Source organism: Lepus europaeus, chromosome 20, assembly GCF_033115175.1.
Source record: "Lepus europaeus isolate LE1 chromosome 20, mLepTim1.pri, whole genome shotgun sequence".
NCBI lineage: Eukaryota > Metazoa > Chordata > Mammalia > Lagomorpha > Leporidae > Lepus > Lepus europaeus.
Window position 1 is genome coordinate 32225714 of NC_084846.1, and position 17874 is coordinate 32243587.

General features: G+C 50.8%; 1 protein-coding gene across 7 annotated transcripts in view; it reads left to right on the plus strand.

Annotated features, from left to right (window-relative positions):
* CREB5 (cAMP responsive element binding protein 5) overlaps positions 1 to 17874 on the plus strand; it is a 433104-nt gene that overhangs the window by 279631 nt on the left and 135599 nt on the right. Inside the window, exon 1 of one of the 7 annotated variants that reach the window (XM_062179487.1) lies at positions 2329 to 2405. The exons of the other annotated variants lie outside the window; for them this stretch is intronic. Coding sequence (XP_062035471.1) covers positions 2359 to 2405 — 47 coding nt within the window. The 5' untranslated portion in view covers positions 2329 to 2358. Of the gene's footprint in view, positions 1 to 2328; positions 2406 to 17874 lie in introns of those variants that run through there. 7 annotated transcript variants of the gene reach the window in all.

Here is a 17874-nt window from a genome sequence, read left to right on the forward strand (position 1 = left end):
AATGATCTGGACTGTGTTCTGGAAGCCTGAACCCGTTGGCCACATTACTCCCTGATCCCAGGGAAACTGGCCACCTCGGAACCCCCTGGCCCCTTGTTCCTCATGGCTGGAGCAATACCAGCATGCGGGGTGGGGGTGGGGGGTAGGGGAAGCCTCATCACCACTGCATGCTGCTTCCCAGGGAAGGCCCAAGAAAACAGCCTTCACACGACCTCTAGCACGGGTGACTCTGGCCTGCTGCACGGGGAAACAGCAGAGGCCCATACCCAGCAGCTCAAGGCCATATCTGTGCCTGTGATGCGCATAGGAGCGTCCCAGGGAGAGCATCCTCCCATTGAGTTTGTAGGCAGATTCCCACATACCCGTTTTGATATGTTGATATGTATGCCTAAATGAAAATGGGGAGAAGCAAAAGTCCTCCCCTCACCGCAAACATCCAGGGCCCATTGAGGGAGGAGGAGGTCGTTCATACAAAATCCTGTCTCCGTGCCTTCCCGCGGGAAGGCTCGTAGGAGCTGGTGAGCGTTTTGTTTTATTTATTCCCCGCGGTGGACGAAAAATCAATGGCTGCTCGGCGAGTGGGACATAAATGAGTTATACAGGCCACTGACATGGCGGACCAAACTTTATAACAACCACATTTGCCGCTGTCAGGCCACGGGCTTCGGTGGCGCCAGCTGTAATTATAGCCGATCACCTCTAATTCTGAGCTGCCTGCCTTGATAAAGGTGTCACGGCCAGCCACCATGGCCTCAGCATGAATTGAAGATGTCAACCTAACAGACGGCCTGCTGGGGAAAGCTGTCCCCTCCCCACAGCCCCCCACCCCAGCCCCCGGGGCTCCAGGGGACTCTGGGCCAAATCTTGCTTTTTCACACTTCCAGCTGCTGAACACACTGACCTGCCCTGAAGCCGCGGTCTGAATTCCAAGGGATTCAGATGCACAGCCCAGATATCCCCAAAGGCCAAGCTTAGAAGTCAGGGTGCTCTCCTGATTTGCAAAGAGACAAAAGTTTATTTCACCTGCTGGATTTCCTGGCCACAGAGGCCTGGAGGAGGGAGCCCACGGACTAGCAAAAGCTGCCGGCATGGTTGGGAAAAAAATAACAACAAACGCAACTTTGTGTCTGTCTTCTGCTTTTATGGTTTAAAAAAAAATCCTGGTGAACTTCCTATTTTTGAGAAAAATATTTTTTTTTCTCGTGGGAGGAGGCATGAAGGCTGAGGGAAAACAGAAACCTGAGAGAAGGTGGGGTTCAGGAGGATCCGTGCTGACGGGACCCCCCCCACTGTGTTGGTGTCTTGGGGGTTAAAGGGTGGGACCCTTTCCCCCACCCCAGGCTGTCTTCTCTCCTCCCTCATTGGATCTCCCCAGATCGGCTCCTTGCCCACTAGCTGGGGACTGCCTAGCCCGTCTGAGACTTCTCTGGGGCTTGTGTGTGGTCTGCTGCTGTCCGGACCACTCACCTGGCTGCTGGCGTCACAGGGCTTAGCCGGGCCAGCCTCTCCTACGGCTGAGGTCCACGTGTGCACCTGAGCGCGCCGCCCCCACAGCAGGGCCCGCGGAGGGACCTTGACTACCCAGTCCTTGAGGGCCCCAGACACTGGCGCGGGTGTGCAGCAGGAGTGGCTTTGCCCTTGCTGACAGGGAGGTCACCTGAGGGAACTCCCTGGCGGGGTGGCTGGCTGGCTGGCTGGCATGGCACAGCAGAAAATCCCATCCAGCTCCAGGGGAAACATAAAAAGGGCCCCGGGCCATGGAAACCTGCTCACCTGGTCCCGAACCGGAGCTGGCGCCCCAAGGTTGGTGTTCATGCGTGGTTTTCCACCCTGCCTCTCCATCTCTGCACTCTTCCCTCACTTCCCCTCTCTCCAAACACAGGGACACTTTATTTTTTTTTTTAAAAAACAGCACTTTCATCACTATTCTTATTATCAGGATCAGGGGCGCCCCGGCTGCGGCTCTCCCGGGTCCCTGCCGGGTGGCAGGCTGCGGGGGCCATCCTGGGGCCAAGGCCGCACTGTTTCCCCCTGCTGTTTACCCGTTTCTAAGGGCAATTGCACCACGGAGGCTCCCCGAGCCTGGAACTCGGCCTGGGGCTGTTTTGGTTACATTGAAGTTTTTGCTTCAGTTCTGCCAAATTTAAATGGTGACTTCACCAGCACTGAGCTAAAAAGGAGAAGGGGGAGGAGGGCGAGCCCAGGAGAAAGAGAGCGCGAGAGCCAGAGCTGGGCGCAAAAAAGAAGGGCCAGTGCATGACATCATCCCTTGGCCTGGAATCAAGTGGGAAGGATATGACTCACTCAGGCTAGTTAAGCTTTGGCTCCAGTTCTACACACACTCATTCCAGAGCGCTCATGTTCTGCACCTCAGGAGGGGATTCAGCCTTAGTGATGTCCATGAGGTTTGTTTGTCATTTTATTTTCCTTTTCCCGATTTTAGGCATTTTTTTGCCCCTACCGCTTTCTGATCTCGCGACCTCCTCCACCTCCTCCTCCTCCTCTCTCTCTCGCCCCCTTCTCGTCTTCCAGCCGCCTTTGTTTCTCTTCCTTCTCCTCCTTCCCCAGCCCCTCGGCTCCTCTTCTCGCCCGGAGGAAGAGGCATCGCTTTTCACTTGGATCTGAGAGTTTGCTGGAGCGCAGAGCCCTGAAGGAGTGGGGCAGGGTCCCCCACCGGGGCTGGGAGCGCAGCAGAGCCACAGGAGCCCAAAGGGCCACCAATGAAAAAGCGAAGCGAGAAAGAGGGAAGTCAGGCAAAGTTTCTTTGCCGCGGTGTGGCTCCTAATCGGAGGAGACAGGGAGAGAGTTAAAATGCAGGAACCAATCGCTTGAATGGTGATGTAATGCAAGAACCGCAGGGTGGTTAAGTAACGTGAGACCCAGGGGGTCAGGGTTGCAAAGCGTTTACCTGCTCTCAAGGGGTTTTCAGTTTATTATCAATTGCAGTGACTGTGACTGGCCTCAGACTGCAATCTCTAATTATTCACAGACGCCCCTTTTTATCTTTTATTATTAAAAGTAAAACTATATTATGGTGTTTAAAAAAAGACCATGATATTATCACAGCTGTGTATTATTTTCCACCGGGATTCTCTCTCTCTCTCTCTCTCTCTGACTCAAAAGCAGTTGTCTTTTCATCAAAGGTTGAAGTGATGGTGGGAATGGAGGGGTGCTGGCAAGTTGTGAATGAGTGGAAAAGTCTCTGGTGTGTGGGGCTCAGGGTGGAGGGTTCGCGATGCTATGGTTCCGTTTGGTGTTCAGAATATCCTGTAGGCTCTGAGGTGACACAGGGTGGCTCTCAGAAGTGCCCGCGGTCTCTCGCCACTGATCTCAGCTGAAGTTAGCTCCCTGAGACTTGTAACTCTCTGTCGCGCCACATGACAGTGAACTTGATGCGGCACTGTCTTGATGGCTTCTGCTTTCTTGAATGAATTTAAAGGTAACACGTGGTGGTCGTGGAGAGAGGTGAGTGACACTTCTTGATGGATTTGTCTTCAGAATGGCTAGTTAATATTTGAGAGTAAGGAATGGACACAGTATGGAGAGAGGAGCAAACGGTTGTGTTCTTAATGCTGTCAGGATCTGCAGACAGAGTTTGATGTTTTGACAATCCCTACCACATTTCTGTGTGCTTTGCGTGGTAGGTTTAGTATTCTGCTCAGTGCCTGGGCGGTGCTCTCCAGACCTGCAGGCCAGCTCCAGCGGAGTTCCAAACCAGGACCTGAGCACATCCCACTCAGCTTCTCTCAGGCTTCCTGAGTTGCTTTCAATCCCTGCTGAGGCCTGGGGCACAGACCAGAGGGGTCTTTGTTCTGTGCCCCTAGGGAGATGGTGAGCCGTGACTTCCTCCTCCCTCCTCTCTCCAGGTGGAGGCGCAAAGGAATTTTTGGAGGAAACAGTGAGGAATGTTGGGGGGTGGGGACAGACCTGTGTGGGAATCCTGAACTTGACCTCTAGCAAGTCACTAAACTACTGGGGCTGCCTGTGAAGGTGAGGGGGAAGACCAGGTGGGCTACACGCCCCCTTCCCAGTACGTGGAACCCAGGGAATTCTGAAGTCCCTTCCAGCCCCACATTCTATTAAAAACCAAAACAGTGTTGCTAAAAGGTGTCTGGCACAGCTTTACAAAAAAGATGTTTTGAATTCCCAGTGACTTAGTGCTGAGAAGAAATGAATGGGTTGGGGGAAGGAATGCATCTTTTCCCACTCTGCAGCCTGTCTCCTTCTTTCACTTTTGGGCATGGAGATGCCTTAGGCGGTGGACATCTTGGTTTTCAAATACAACCTGGCGGGAGAACTTGAGTGAGGAACAATCGCCTGGGTGAGTCTGCCCCAGAGAAAGGCAGGAAAGAGCTGTGAGCATGTACCTGTCTGGGCAGCTTTCCTCAAAGTCCCCTGTACCCTTCAGATCCGTGACACCGCCCTGGGAACGCTGGGCCCTGGGGTGCATGGGGTAGATTTATTTTCCCCAAAGGTTTTGTGGTAACCTGATGGGTTTCTATCATGGTAACGTCCGCCCAAGTTTTTAAGCGAGATTTGAGACTCCCTACTAAAATCTCCCGAGATCCTGAAAGGCAAACTGTAGGTGCTTATTAGGAAGACAATTTTCCCAGACAATACCCCTATTCTGCAGCCCAGTTTTCACAGCCTTATTAAAACGTCTATGAATCCGAGGCAGACGTTTGGCCTAGCAAGCAGTTACGATGCTGGTTAAGAGGTCTGCATCCCAAGTCGGAGTGCCTGAGTGGGGACCTGGCTCCGGCTCCTCACTCCAGCTTCCTGCTGATACACGCTTCGAAGCCACAGGTGACAGCTCCAGTCACTGGGTTCCTGCCACTCATCTGGGAGACCTGGCCTGAGCTCCCAGCTCCTGCCTTTGCCCCCAGACAACTCCTGGCATTTGCAGGCATTTGGGGGAATAAACCAGAAAGTGGGAGTTTCTCTCTTTTTTTCTGTCTCATAAGTAATTTTTAAAAATGTGTAAAAAGCAGATGAATCCATAGTAGTGGCCTTACTGCATATAGTAGGTACCTGTATACTTATGGGCCCAGCTTAACTGTAGATAAGGAAGAGTCTCACCACATCCACCTGTGGGGGAGATTTAGATTTAGAACATTACAATTTGTATTAACTTGGCCCTGCGTGGTTGACCCACAGTCAGAGATGCTGCACCTGTGACTTGGCACATGGACAAGGCTAGGAGCTCCTGCCTGGCTGTGCCCTGCCTGTGCCGGCTGAGCTACTAACTGCACTTATAATAAGTATTGTCTTGTTCATCATGGTTCCCCTGGTAACCCAGATGGATGAAGATCATAAATTCCACTGTTTGGTGACCGTTCTGTTTGGAGGGGGGGAATTTATGTCTTGACCGTTGTCAATTTTCCATTGAGATTTTTGTTGTGATAATTACTGATTGACATGCAGGGGTAAGAAATAATATGGAGAGAGTCCACAGAACCTTTGTCCAGTTACCCACAATGGAAACATAGCACAAAACTACTACAGAATCACGGCTGAGATATGGACATTGATACGATCCATTGCCCATATACAGCTTTCCAGGTCTTGCCTGTGTGTTTGTGTGTGTGTGAATGCATGTGAAAGTTCAGGGTGACACTCGCTCACCAAGTCTGCACAGCTCTAGTCCAAGTCCAGTCCCTTCTAGTTTGTCCCACCACCGACAAGTTCAACATCAGCATGGTGACTTGGTGAGTGAAGGAGCCTCATGGCTCTGCCTGTCAATGAAAAGGCACTGAAAACCCTGCTGGGGAATCCTGGTGACATTGACCGTGCTTTGCATTCACCTGAGGCCTGGCCTGAGGGCAGCTTTGCCTTCCCCAGGAGACCCTAGGGCCAACTTCACATGTTCACAGGTGATGGAAGGGGTATGGCTTTGCTGGCACCCCAGAAGGAGTACAGGTCTCCCCCTCTGTCTGCCAGGCACACAGCAGCGCACTGGCAACTATCATGCCCCAGTGTGCCAACCTCAGCATTCTTCCTCAGTGCCTCCCCGGTTGGACACATCCTTGGTATAAAGAACAGGGGTGACTCCAAGAAGGAAACAAGCTGGTATTGATCAGAGAAACAGCATGGCATCTGTTGCAAACAGGCCAAGGTTCAGGTCACCCTCTCATGTACAGCTGTGTGACTTTGGCAAGCCACTCAGCCTCTCTGTGCCATAGTTTATCTTCTTTACACAATGAAGATAACCACACCTACCTTGCAGAGCTGTTGCAAGCAGTAAAGATCATGTTCTAAGGCCCCTGGTGCACAGCAGGACTGCAAGGAAGAGATCCTCACCACTGCTGTTTATGAGGATGCCAGCGTAGGGTCTCCTGGCAACGGCCGCTGCTGCAGGTGCAACCTCCCCGAATTCCAAGGGGGCATCTTGTTGCTGTCACTCAGGCCTCTTTCACCAGTCTCTCCGCTATGCCCTCTTTTTTTTTTAAGATTTATTTATTTATTTGAAAGGCAGAGTTACAGAGAGGCAGAGGCAGAGAGGTCTTCCATCTGCTGGTTCCCTCCCCAGATGGCCGCAACAGCTGGAGCTGCACTAATCCGAAGCCAGGAACCAGGAGCTTCTTCTGGGTCTCCCACGCAGGTGCAGGGGCTCAAGGACTTGGGCCATCTTCTACTGCTTTCCCAAGCCATAGCAGAGAGCTGGGTAGGAAGTGGAGCAGCCAGGACATGAACCGGCACTCATGTGGGATGCCGGCACTGCAGGTGGCGACTTTATCTGCTGAGCCACCGCGCTGGCCCCTATACCCTCTTTTTATTTAGGACAGTCAAGCAAGTCTGAGAGCCTATCAGGTACTAGGAGCAGAGATGGGGAAGCAGCATTCTGATTAAAATAAGTTGAGGACCACCACATATACCATCCGCCAGTGGAGGGAGAGTCACAGGACAACGTGGTTTGGAGAAAGGACCCCTGCGTCCCATTCATGCTCAGCTGGGGCTTTGTGAATGGGAAAATGAAGGGAGGAATTCGGTCATGAGAGCTGGATTCTAGTCCTGCATTGACTAAAAATGACAGGAGTCTGTGTGTGTGATGCGTTTCATTCGCCGGATGAGGCTACCTTTTAACCTTGCAACCTCCCTTTCACGTACCTTTTCTGGCGAGAAACATCGTGTTTTGGGGACTGAAGAGAAGGGGACTCCCAGGATGGCAAGTGGCAAAGATGCAGCATGGCAGTCCTGGTGGAATGATGAGACCTCCACGTGGCTTTAGAAGCACACACAGATCATGTGCTGGGATCGCTGAATCCATAGTATCAGTGGGCCTGGGGTATCTTAAGCTGCCTGTTAAAGACATGCCTGAGATCTTCGTTCTCATTGATCGGGGAAGACAGGCCGACAGCAAGAGGGAGAAATTCATGTCGACTTAAGAGTGAGTCTTAGGCCGGTGCCGTGGCTTAACAGGCTAATCCTCCACCTTGCGGCGCCGGCACACCGGGTTCTAGTCCCAGTTGGGGCGCCGGATTCTATCCCAGTTGCCCCTCTTCCAGGTCAGCTCTCTGCTATGGCCCGGGAAGGCAGTGGAGGATGGCCCAAGTGCTTGGGCCCTGCACCTGCATGGGAGACCAGGAGAAGCACCTGGCTCCTGGCTTTGGATCAGCACGATGTGCCGGCCGCAGCGGCCATTGGAGAGTGAACCAACAGCAAAAAGGAAGACCTTTCTCTCTGTCTCTCTCTCACTATCCACTCTGCCTGTCAAAAAAAAAAAAAAAAAAAAAGAAAGAAAGAAAGAAAGAAAGAAAAAAAAAGAGAAATAAATCTTTAAAAAAAAAAGAGTGAGTCTTGTCATATGCTTGATGAAAAGGAAGTTATGTCCAGTTTGGAACTGTGCTTTTAAAAAAAGCAGCGGTGGTAGGTTGCAGTCCTTGCTGCCCCCTTCCTGTTAGGTTCTCACAGGCACCTAGCCTTCATCCCTTTGCACTGGATGGCAGCAAGTTGTGTGCACCAGTACTTGGCTGGGCGGTCACAGTGCAGGGAGGCGGAGAGCCACCCAAGTGGGAAGGGAAAGAGGTGGCCTTCACAACTGTTGACGAACAGCAGGCTGGGGCCCGAGTTTCAGTGTGTGATGTTTCAGCAGATTCTGTGAGTCTGATGGAAATGGACGTGGCAGGATCAGGCGCACGGGTTTTGGTGACACAAAGAACAATTGCTTGACAACTCACACCTTTAAAAACTGAGCTTGATCCGACCCAGCGCCCTGAAGTACACCACGCGGTACACAGACACTGTGTAACAAGGCCCCGCACCTTTTCTCCCTGTACCTAGGCTGGCAGGAGAGCTCTTTAAGTGATGGATGTGACCATGCTGGCTCAAGAAGGATTACTCCCGAGGCCGCCGTCGTGGACGGTGGTTACACCACAGCCACGGCCCATCCAGCTCCCCACAAAGTCCTCGTTCCTCTCCCAACAATAACCAGCATGGCGTTCTAACCTTGTAACTTTGCTTTTTCCATCTCAATGACTGAAATAGAACTGGATGCATCCAAGAAAGCGACGCCTGGAAAAAGCAATAACATGACTCCAAAGGAATGCCAAGGTATCCGTTAATGCATAGACTCAATCACTCATCTTAATGGGAAAAGAGAGCCAAGAGGCTGTGTTGTGGAATCTGGAATGCCTACCATGAGTTACTGGGTGTTAGGAGCCTGTGACTTCTTGTTTTCAAAATCAAAGATCTTTAATGAATTGAAGTCGTGTTGGGCTGGACCCGAGCTGCTGACACAGCACAGAGGCCAGCTGGCCTCCTCGCAGCCTTCTGGGCATTTCTGCCCACTTGGCTATGTCCCTTTACCCTCAGGGGGGCTCCTAGCACTGCTAAAGAAAGGGCTACACAACCAGCCCTTTTACAGAGCTGCAGTCTGAGTGTCCGGCACCAGCGTGCCCACTGCGATTGTGCCCGCTGTGTGGTTTTGGAACCAGGCAGATAGGGTGAGAACTGCAGTTCTGGCTTTGCTGTTTACGAACGCCGTGATTTGGGGAACAATCTGCTGAAACTTCCTGAGCCCCACTTACTTCGCTCATGAAACGAAATCCGGGAGATAATGACTGGAATGTGCTTAGCTTAGTAAGCGCTCAGTGAGTTATTTAACAATGGAGCCGGCTGATGTTTTTTTGGGAGTCTGGATAACGATGCATTTTGGACACCAGCACTGTGGAGAGAAATACTGTCATGTAGCAGGTGTTTCTTCCTAGAAAGTAAGCTGAGTCACGGATACAGGGGAGGCCACGAGCAGGCAAAGAGAAAAATCAGACCGGGGAGTTCCCTGTGTGAGCATCTCTTCACCGTTCAGAAACCGAGGTTGGAACATCTCACTGGAGTTGATCGAGGCACCGAGAAGGGCTGGGTGCTTTTTCTCATCCTCTTAGTTAAGTGAGATTCCTTCTTCCCATGGCATACGGTGATCTTTCTTTTACGCTTGCCTCTTGGTGACCTTCTTATTTATTGTACTACTTCAGTCAACTCAGCAACACTTTGGAATAAAGGGCTGATCCCATTTAATTCCTCTGGAATTAATCATAATAGCAGCAATTATAATAAACCCATTTAGTCTAAACGGGGACGTAAATTGCTCTCATGTTGCGTTTGCGCCTTTAGTTTTGCTGTCACTGACATCCGCCCTAATGTGGATCACATTTTGTTTCTGAATTCAGATATTGCTTTAGCTCAGTCCACGGCTGCTTTCTGTCATTTCCTTCCTCTGGGGACAAAGAGGAAGCTCCAGGGGACAGATCACAGGGGACCGCTCTGGGTCTGGATTCGCTCTCGCCGCCTACAGCTTCCTTGGCAGTGGCAGAATCGTAATTCTCAATGCACTGATAAGGTGGGGACCTTAGAGGCCATTCGGCCCAGCCAGCTCAGTTTATCGATTTAAAACAACAGGCCGTCGGCACCATGGCTCAACAGGCTAATCCTCCGCCTTGCGGCGCTGGCACACTGGGTTCTAGTCCCGGTCGGGGTGCCGGATTCTGTCCCGGTTGCCCCTCTTCCAGGCCAGCTCTCTGCTGTGGCCCGGGAGTGCAGTGGAGGATGGCCCAAGTGCTTGGGCCCTGCACCCCATGGGAGACCAGGAGAAGCACCTGGCTCCTGCCTTCGGATCAGCGCAGTGCGCCGGACGCAGTGCGCTGGCCGCGGCGGCCATTGGAGGGTGAACCAACGGCAAAGGAAGACCTTTCTCTCTGTCTCTCTCTCTCTCACTGTCCACTCTGCCTGTCAAAATAAAAATAATTAATTAATTAATTAATTAATTAAAAAAAAAAAAACAGGCCAAGGGGATTGTCCAACATCACAAGGCCCTTCGGCAGCGGGACCCAGGAGCAGGGCAAGCTTCTGAGGCCTCGACAGGAGGAACACTTCCATCCAGCCAGGCCAGTGAGCTTCCGGTGCTGGGAACGCTCCTGCCAATGCTTCTCAGCCCTCTTTGAAGTTCCGCCTCCTTAGAACAGTGAAGCCGGGGAGGGTGCAGAGGCAGACATGGGTGGGAGGGGCACAGGTGAGGGGTGTGCAGGTCCCCCAGGGTGGCCAGGCTTCCAGAAGCCAGGATGCACTCAGGCACCTGCTGCACAGACTGCACCCTCTGGTCTGGGGGAGAGGCGGGGTCTGGCCGGGGGGGTGGAGCCTGCTGTCCCTAGTGCACCGGACAGGGCTATAAATGAGCTGGGTAATGATCGCCTAGTCAGGCTCTGTGCTCCCAGCACCCTCGTGTTCCCTCCCTCTCCCTGCGGGAGCTCTGGCTGCCGGTGAGTGCAGGGCTGGAAGCTGCCTCCCAGCAGCACCCGCCCACCTGCAGGATGTGGACTTCTGGGCTCTGAATCTGGCTGCTTCCTCCTCCTTCCTCCGCGCTTAGGGAATGGTTTTAGACCACAGTTCCTGACCAGCCCCACTCTGCCCTTCATTACCGTCTGCGCCAATTCAGAGTTGTCCTCTTACTCTGCGTCCTTTCCCACAGAGGCAGCTCTCAGTTGGGAGGCACAGAGGTCCCAGGTGCCCCTGACCTGGGACAGTGCAAGGGAGCAGCACTCTTCAAAATGCTTTATTCTGCCTCTTCAGCGCCAGGCAGCCCGATTAATCTTCCCACAATCATTCCCCAGGTGCCGGAGGATCCAGCTGCCCTGGGGTCCCCCAAGCTGTGTTGTGTGGAGATGAACTATGGTGCCTCCCAACCTGGGAAGGATGTTTCTAGCTAATTAATGATTGTCGAGTGCTTAGAAAGTGCACTTGGGAACTGCGCTGGCACTCGCGTGTCCCGATCTTCAGCTGAGCAGGTGCAGAGAATGCAAATGGGAAATCGCTCTGGCTGTGAAGATCACGGTGGGAGGACTCTGATCCTCTCCTTTCCCAGCTGTTTATCTGTCCTATCTTTTCTCTGCCCCCTTCTCCCGAGCCATGTCTTAAGGAGTAGACGAGTGTTTTGTAAGGTTCCCTTCCTTCATGAGATGAGAAGAATCACGTTGGATTTTTCTGACATGTGATTTTTTTTTTCTTCAAGTTTTGATTTAATTTTTAGAGAGGTAGAATGGTGTATGTGTGTGTGCAAGGCGGTGGGGGGAAGATGGAGGATGGGGAGGAAGAGAGATCTTCCAGTCACTGGTTCACTCCCCAATTGCCCGCACCAGCCAGGGCTGGGCCAGGAACTCCACCTGCTACGTGGGTGGCAGGAACCCAGATACTTGGGCCATCATCTGCTGTCTCCCAGGCGGGAACAGGAGGCTGGGTTGGAAACAGAGCAGCTAGAACTCAAACTGGCACTCTGATCGGGTTTGTGGGTGGTCCGAGTGACTGCTTAACCCTCTGTGTCACAATGCCCCTGCCGTGTGATCGTCAATAAGGCTGATTGAGAAGTGCTATTAGCTGAGCTATTAGTAAACCAAATGTGTTTTTCTGATTGGTAAAGTCATCTGGACACATGTTTTAAAATTTTGTCTTTCATTTTATTTGAAAAGCAGAGAGACCAATGGCTGCCACAGCCAGGGCTGGACCAGACCAAGGCCAGGAGCCTGAAACTCTGTCTGGGTCTCCCACATGGGTGCCAGGGACAGGAGTTCTTGGACCATCATCTGCTGCCTCCCAGGGTGCACATTAGCAGGGAGCTGGATTGGAGGTGGTGGATCGGGGACTGAACCAGAAGCTCTGCTGTGAGCTACTGGCATCCCAAGTGGCATCTTAACTTCTATGCCAAATGCCGACTCTTTCAAACTTCTTTGATATAAGTGACAGCAATGAGGAACATATTCTGTGTCACAGCCCCCGTACTCTGCTGTGTGTGTCTATACGTGCACATGCAGCTGGCCCTCTGTGTCTGCTTGGTCAACATTCATGAACGATCAAAATATTAAAAATATTTTAATTAAATATATCCAGAAAAAAATTAAATTAAAATTTAAAATACCCATAAAAGCATTTTTACGATTTTATTTTTATTTATTTGAAAAGAAGAATTAGAGGGGGAGAGAGAGAGAGAGGTCTTCCACCCGCTGCTTCACTCCCCAAATGGCTACAGTGGCTGGGGCTGGGCCAGACTGAAGTCAGGAGCCAAGAGCTTCACCCGGGTCTCCCATGTGGGTGCAGGGGCCTGAGCGCTTGGGCCATCTTCAGCTGCTTTTCCCAGGGGGCATTAGCAGGGAGCTGGGTCAGAAGTGGAGCAGCCAGGACTTGAACCGGTACCCATATGGGATGCTGGCGCTGCAGGTGGCAGCTTTACTCCCTATGCCACCAGCCCCTACACTGAGCACTTATAGGCTTTTATTTTCCTGTCAATATTTCCTAAGCCACCCAATTTAACAGCAGTTTACATAGCATTTGCATTGTGTTAGGTGTGATACGTAATTTACAGTCGATTTAAGGCACACAGGAGGATGCGCGCACATCATATACATAACGCTACGCTTACAGTCCATAAGGGACTTGAGCATCCACAGGTTTTTGGTTTTTCTGGAGGCGTCTAAGATCCCATCCCACTCAGGTACCTCTTGGCCCTTGGATTAGAAATTCTGCTGGATCGGAAATGGCATAAATGCAATCTACTTCTGGTGGTCAGTGACGAATTCCGGGGCAATAGATCTATCTGTTGAAATGTGCCAGCTTTTCTTTCCGTTGATTCTCAGCTGGGAGATCTCCATTGCAAATCTCTAGAAACAAGGGGAATTTGTGTCCAGGGCCAGAGTTCTTTTCTGCTCCAGCTTCGGGCTTTGTTCTGAGTCGCGGGGGGGTGGGCATCAGGGCCTGGCTGGGTTTGGAAGCCGTGGTGGGCGTGGGACAGGCAGACATGTGAAGACGTTGGCTTGCACCTTTGTGGCTGCTCTCTTCCAGCCTCCCCAGTTCAGCAGGTTCTTGATTTTTTTAATGCAGCTCCAATCATTTGGCTTACAGCTGGTAAAATGGGATTTTCTGATTCTCAGAAAGAAAGGCTTTTCATACTTAGGAAAGGAGAAGCCCCGTAAGACGCCTCAAACATCAAATGGCTCTCACAAAACACCATTTTGATGAGTTAAGTGTAAATGAATCAGAAACATACGGATTAAATTTCCCTTGAAAGACACACGCGTTTAAAAATTACGGGGAGAAAGCACTTGGCAAGATGGATTTCAGGTTTGTGCCAAACCTCAAAATGTTTGAAAAATGGTTGGAGACATTTTTACGGAATTCAAAATGCCACGAAGTTTCCCCCCTGTCCTCAGACGTAATAGTGAATCTCTCTGACAACGATGACGACGTGACAAGGAAAAAAGGCCTGTGGGCCTCAGCCATTTTCCCAGCTCTCCTTTAACACCTCCCCACCTCCGACCAAAAAAAAAAAAAAATATCCCACGTTTATGGGCTAAGAGAACTAAAGTTTCAAGCCAGGCAGTTACCGGAAAATAACCCCGCATCTGAAAAAGACTTGCAGTTCCACCCGCCTCCACGCTTCCCAATGTCGCTTACACCATTTCTTTTCTTTTTTTTTTTAAGATTTATTTCTTTATCTGAAAGAGTTACACAGAGAGAAGGAGAGGCAGAGAGAGAGAGAGAGAGAGAGAGAGAGAGAGGTCTTCCATCTGATGGTTCACTCCCCAGATGGCCACAACAGGCGGAGCTGCACTGATCCAAAGCCAGGAGCCAGGAGCTTCTTCCAGGTCTCCCACATGGGTGTAGGGACCCAAGGACTTGGGCCATCTTCTGCTGCTTTCCCAGGCCATAGCAGAGAGCTGGATCGGAAGTGGAGCAGCTGGGGAGCCGGTGTGGTGGTACACTAGGTTAATCCTGTGCCTGCGGCGCCGGCATCCCATATGGGCACCGGGATCCCATATGGGCACCAAGTTCTAGTCCCGGTTGTTCCTCTGCTGTAGCTTGGCAAGGCAGTGGAGGATGGCCCAAGTGATTGGACCCCTGCACCCGCATGGGAGACCAGGAAGAAGCACCTGGCTCCTGGCTTCGGATCGGCACAGCTCCAGCTGTGGCGGCCATTTGGAGAGTTAACCAATGGAAGGAACACCTCTCTCTCTGTCTCTCTCACTGTCTGTAACTCTACCTGTCAAATAAATAAATAAAAATCTTTAAAAATTTTTTTTAAAAAAGTAAGTGAAGCAGCCAGGACTCAAACCAATGACCATATGGGTTGTCGGCACTGCGGGCAGCGGCTTTACCAGCTACGCCCCAGTGCCCACCCCTACTTATACCATTTCTAAGTGGAGTCATACTCTGAGCATGTGTGGTATCTGATGCATGTTATTTGTTGGTGTCTAGAGCCAGGTGCGGGTATTCTATTAATTTTTCTGATAATATAATGCCAGCTTCTTTGGAGAGGAGGGGGAAACTCCAGCAAAGGCTAGTAGGAGGGAAGGGCCCATAGGGGCAGGGCAGCGTCTGCAATGGGGACAGGTTACATGGGATGGCGGGAGGGCGTGGGAGGAGGTGTTTGGGTTGCTGGGAACCATCATGGAGCCTTGAGTCCTGTCCTAGCTTCTCCATTTAATAAGCTGTATTATAACGTCTCCTCCACACCTTGGGATTCTTGCCGGCAAGAGGAAACTCAGCAGCGACATATTAAAGATCCGTGGGCTCATTATCTGATGAACACTGTGCATCTCGTCTGTGAAATGCCTCCAATTATTTTTTACTAGCTATTCCTGACAAAAGCAGGCTGACACTTTTACAGCCCCGGGTTTCATTTGCAGAAGCACGAAGGAGCAGGGTCTGGGCTGGCTGTGAGAGCCAGCCTGCATGGGAAGGGCTGGCCTGGGCCGTTTGTTCAGTGCAGCGAACTTGTTTCATATCCTTGTTTCGTTTTCATGTTGAAGCCAGGATGACCAAGGTTTGCTCGCTCGCTTCCTTCCTTCCTTCCTTCCTTCCCTTCTTTCTTTCATTCTTTTCCTTTTCAAAGAAAGGGTGCATTCAGCAACTGCCAATATCGGGTTAGGAACTAGCGGACAGCAATGGCTTTTATCCAAAGGTTTCAAGTCAATGTAGATTTAAAAAAAAAAAAAATAGGTGTCTTTAAATCTCTTTTTGAAGCTGTGTGCTGGAAGCCGTGGGACATTATTATTTTGTTAGGGCTGTGTCTCACGCAGGATCTTCCTCTGCAGTAACCAAAACGAATGTGTTTCCAGGGAAGTCCCCGAAAGGGAGAAAAGTGCACTCAGCACAGACAACCTCTTTCCATCCTGCCCGTGAAAATAGCACGAAATAGCGATTGCAGAAACCTACCTTCTGTCTCCAGCATCTTCAGCCTATCTATAGTTACTGAGCTCAGAGTGAGAAATAGATGGGAACTAGCAATTCTAGGCAGAAACACCAGCTAGACCAACGCTGCGACTTGGAAAAGCCTTCAGGATCACAAAAAGGCAGGCGGAATTCTGGCTCCATTTTAACCTTTTCCAAAGCAGCTTCCTATAGAACAATAGGGCCTAGGAGGGCTCCTTTGAGTCTGAAAAATGCCTGGTCCCTGCCCAAGAGCTCTCAGTGGCTCCCTCCCACCTACCCCACCACCTCTCCCTCTTTTTTATTCCAATGCCTTTTGCTTCCCACAGCAGCGAAGTTGCACTGTACCGTCTCCAGTGGTTCTCTTAACTTGCAGCTCAGCCAGTACCGGAAACACTGGAAACCAGTTGTGAACGTTCTAGCTGGATGTAGTGCCCACTGTGGCCCATACGGCAGACCAACCTGAGCGGGCTGGGCATCAGATAGCTTCTGTTTCTACGTCGAGTTGTTGCCATCCAGAAAAACTCTGTCCATCTCAGGTTAAGCTATGAATGATGGCAGTCATTTAATGTCTTCTCGGCCTTTGTCGATCGATCTGAACAAGTTGCCAAGTTAACGTAACTCAGCTTGGAATCTACTAACAATACCCCCTCCCCTCCCCAACACGCGCTCGGGCACACATGCACACATGCACACACACATGCACACACACCACCGAGACACCATGCATGTGCAGGTGAAGCAGGACCAACTTCTCATCTTTCCTGGGCCAGTTCCTGTGTCTCCCTGTGCTAGGACCTTTCTCCTGGACCCTCCCCCCCCCCCCCCCCCCGCCCCGGGTATTAGATTCCGCTTTGAGGAGGTGTCTCCCGTTACACCCTGCACTGACTTCCATGCCTTGTCCATCTCCCTTAATAGATGATGAGTTTCTTAAGGACACGGATGATCTTTTATTCATGCCAGGCTCCCAGCGCAGTTCCTAAAACAGCAGAGGCCGAGGCAATGGTTTATACGAGAAACTGAGAAAATGATTTTTGTCATGTCTCTGTTGGATAGCATTTTTATTGAAACCACACACACACACACACACACGCACACACACACACACTGCCCCTCTGCAGGCTCTCTGAGGTCTTGGTCTTTGTAGAAAATGTGGGAGTCAAGCGCAGAGAAGTCTGTGCTCCCGTGATGAGCTGCCTGCTCGATCCGGCTTTCTCCTCTAACCTGTGTTTATCTCGATGGTCTTATTTATATCTGTTTCCTTTGGGTAAAAATACTGGCTTAAAGAGGTGACTGCCTCACACAGCAGGTGACATTTTAAACTGGAGCCCGAGTCTCCCAGATGGCTGTGGCTCAGATGCTGCCCTGTGTGTGGGTATCTGGATACATGCTCTCTTTCTGAGTCATCTAACTTCGGAGTTTGCACTTTTTTAAAAGTATAATTAAGATACGTTCCCAGGGATTTAAAAAAAAATCATAATAACCCTGTGAGTAAAGCAGACAGCCTATATGTTGAGGCCCATATAAGGTGGTTTATGGGCAGCTGCCCAAATTGTGAGCAGCATTAAGAGCTATGCAAAACCTACTGAAATGTCAACACGCTTTTGAAAAGAGTCCATTAGGGATGCAAATGTGTGGTTCCCTGATGATGATAAGCACTGGAAAGAAAACAGTGAAACCCATTAGGAGAGTTTGAGAACGGGGCTTTGGAGAGTGGGGAAGACAAGTTTCTTTTAGGGCTGGGCTGTGTCTCCCTGGCCCTCCTCTGCCTTCCCAACCAGCAACTCTAAGGACTTCAGTGGCCCTAAAAAGTCCTCCTATTTTGGATAAAGCCAATTAACGCATCTGTAAATGGGCCAACTTTGAAATTCCATCCGTGTCAGATAAAATGTGTTGAATAAGATCCAGTCTCTGGATTACAAACCGTGGCATGTAAAGGGTCTGCCAGTGGATGCTCACTGGGGGCTTTCAATGCGTTTTGGTTTGTTCCTGCAGAAGTTTCTCTTAGAAAGGGTTAATTTCCAATTGAGATGTAATTCTTACCGCACCGTCTCCTGCAGAGTCACTCAAGCTAGGAGTGTATTTCTGTTGAATACTCTAGTCATCATTTCAGACTTTTCTGGGCAAAATCATCAGAAAGACACCTTTGGTTTTGGCCATCTGAGTGGGTCGCTTATGACTGATGTC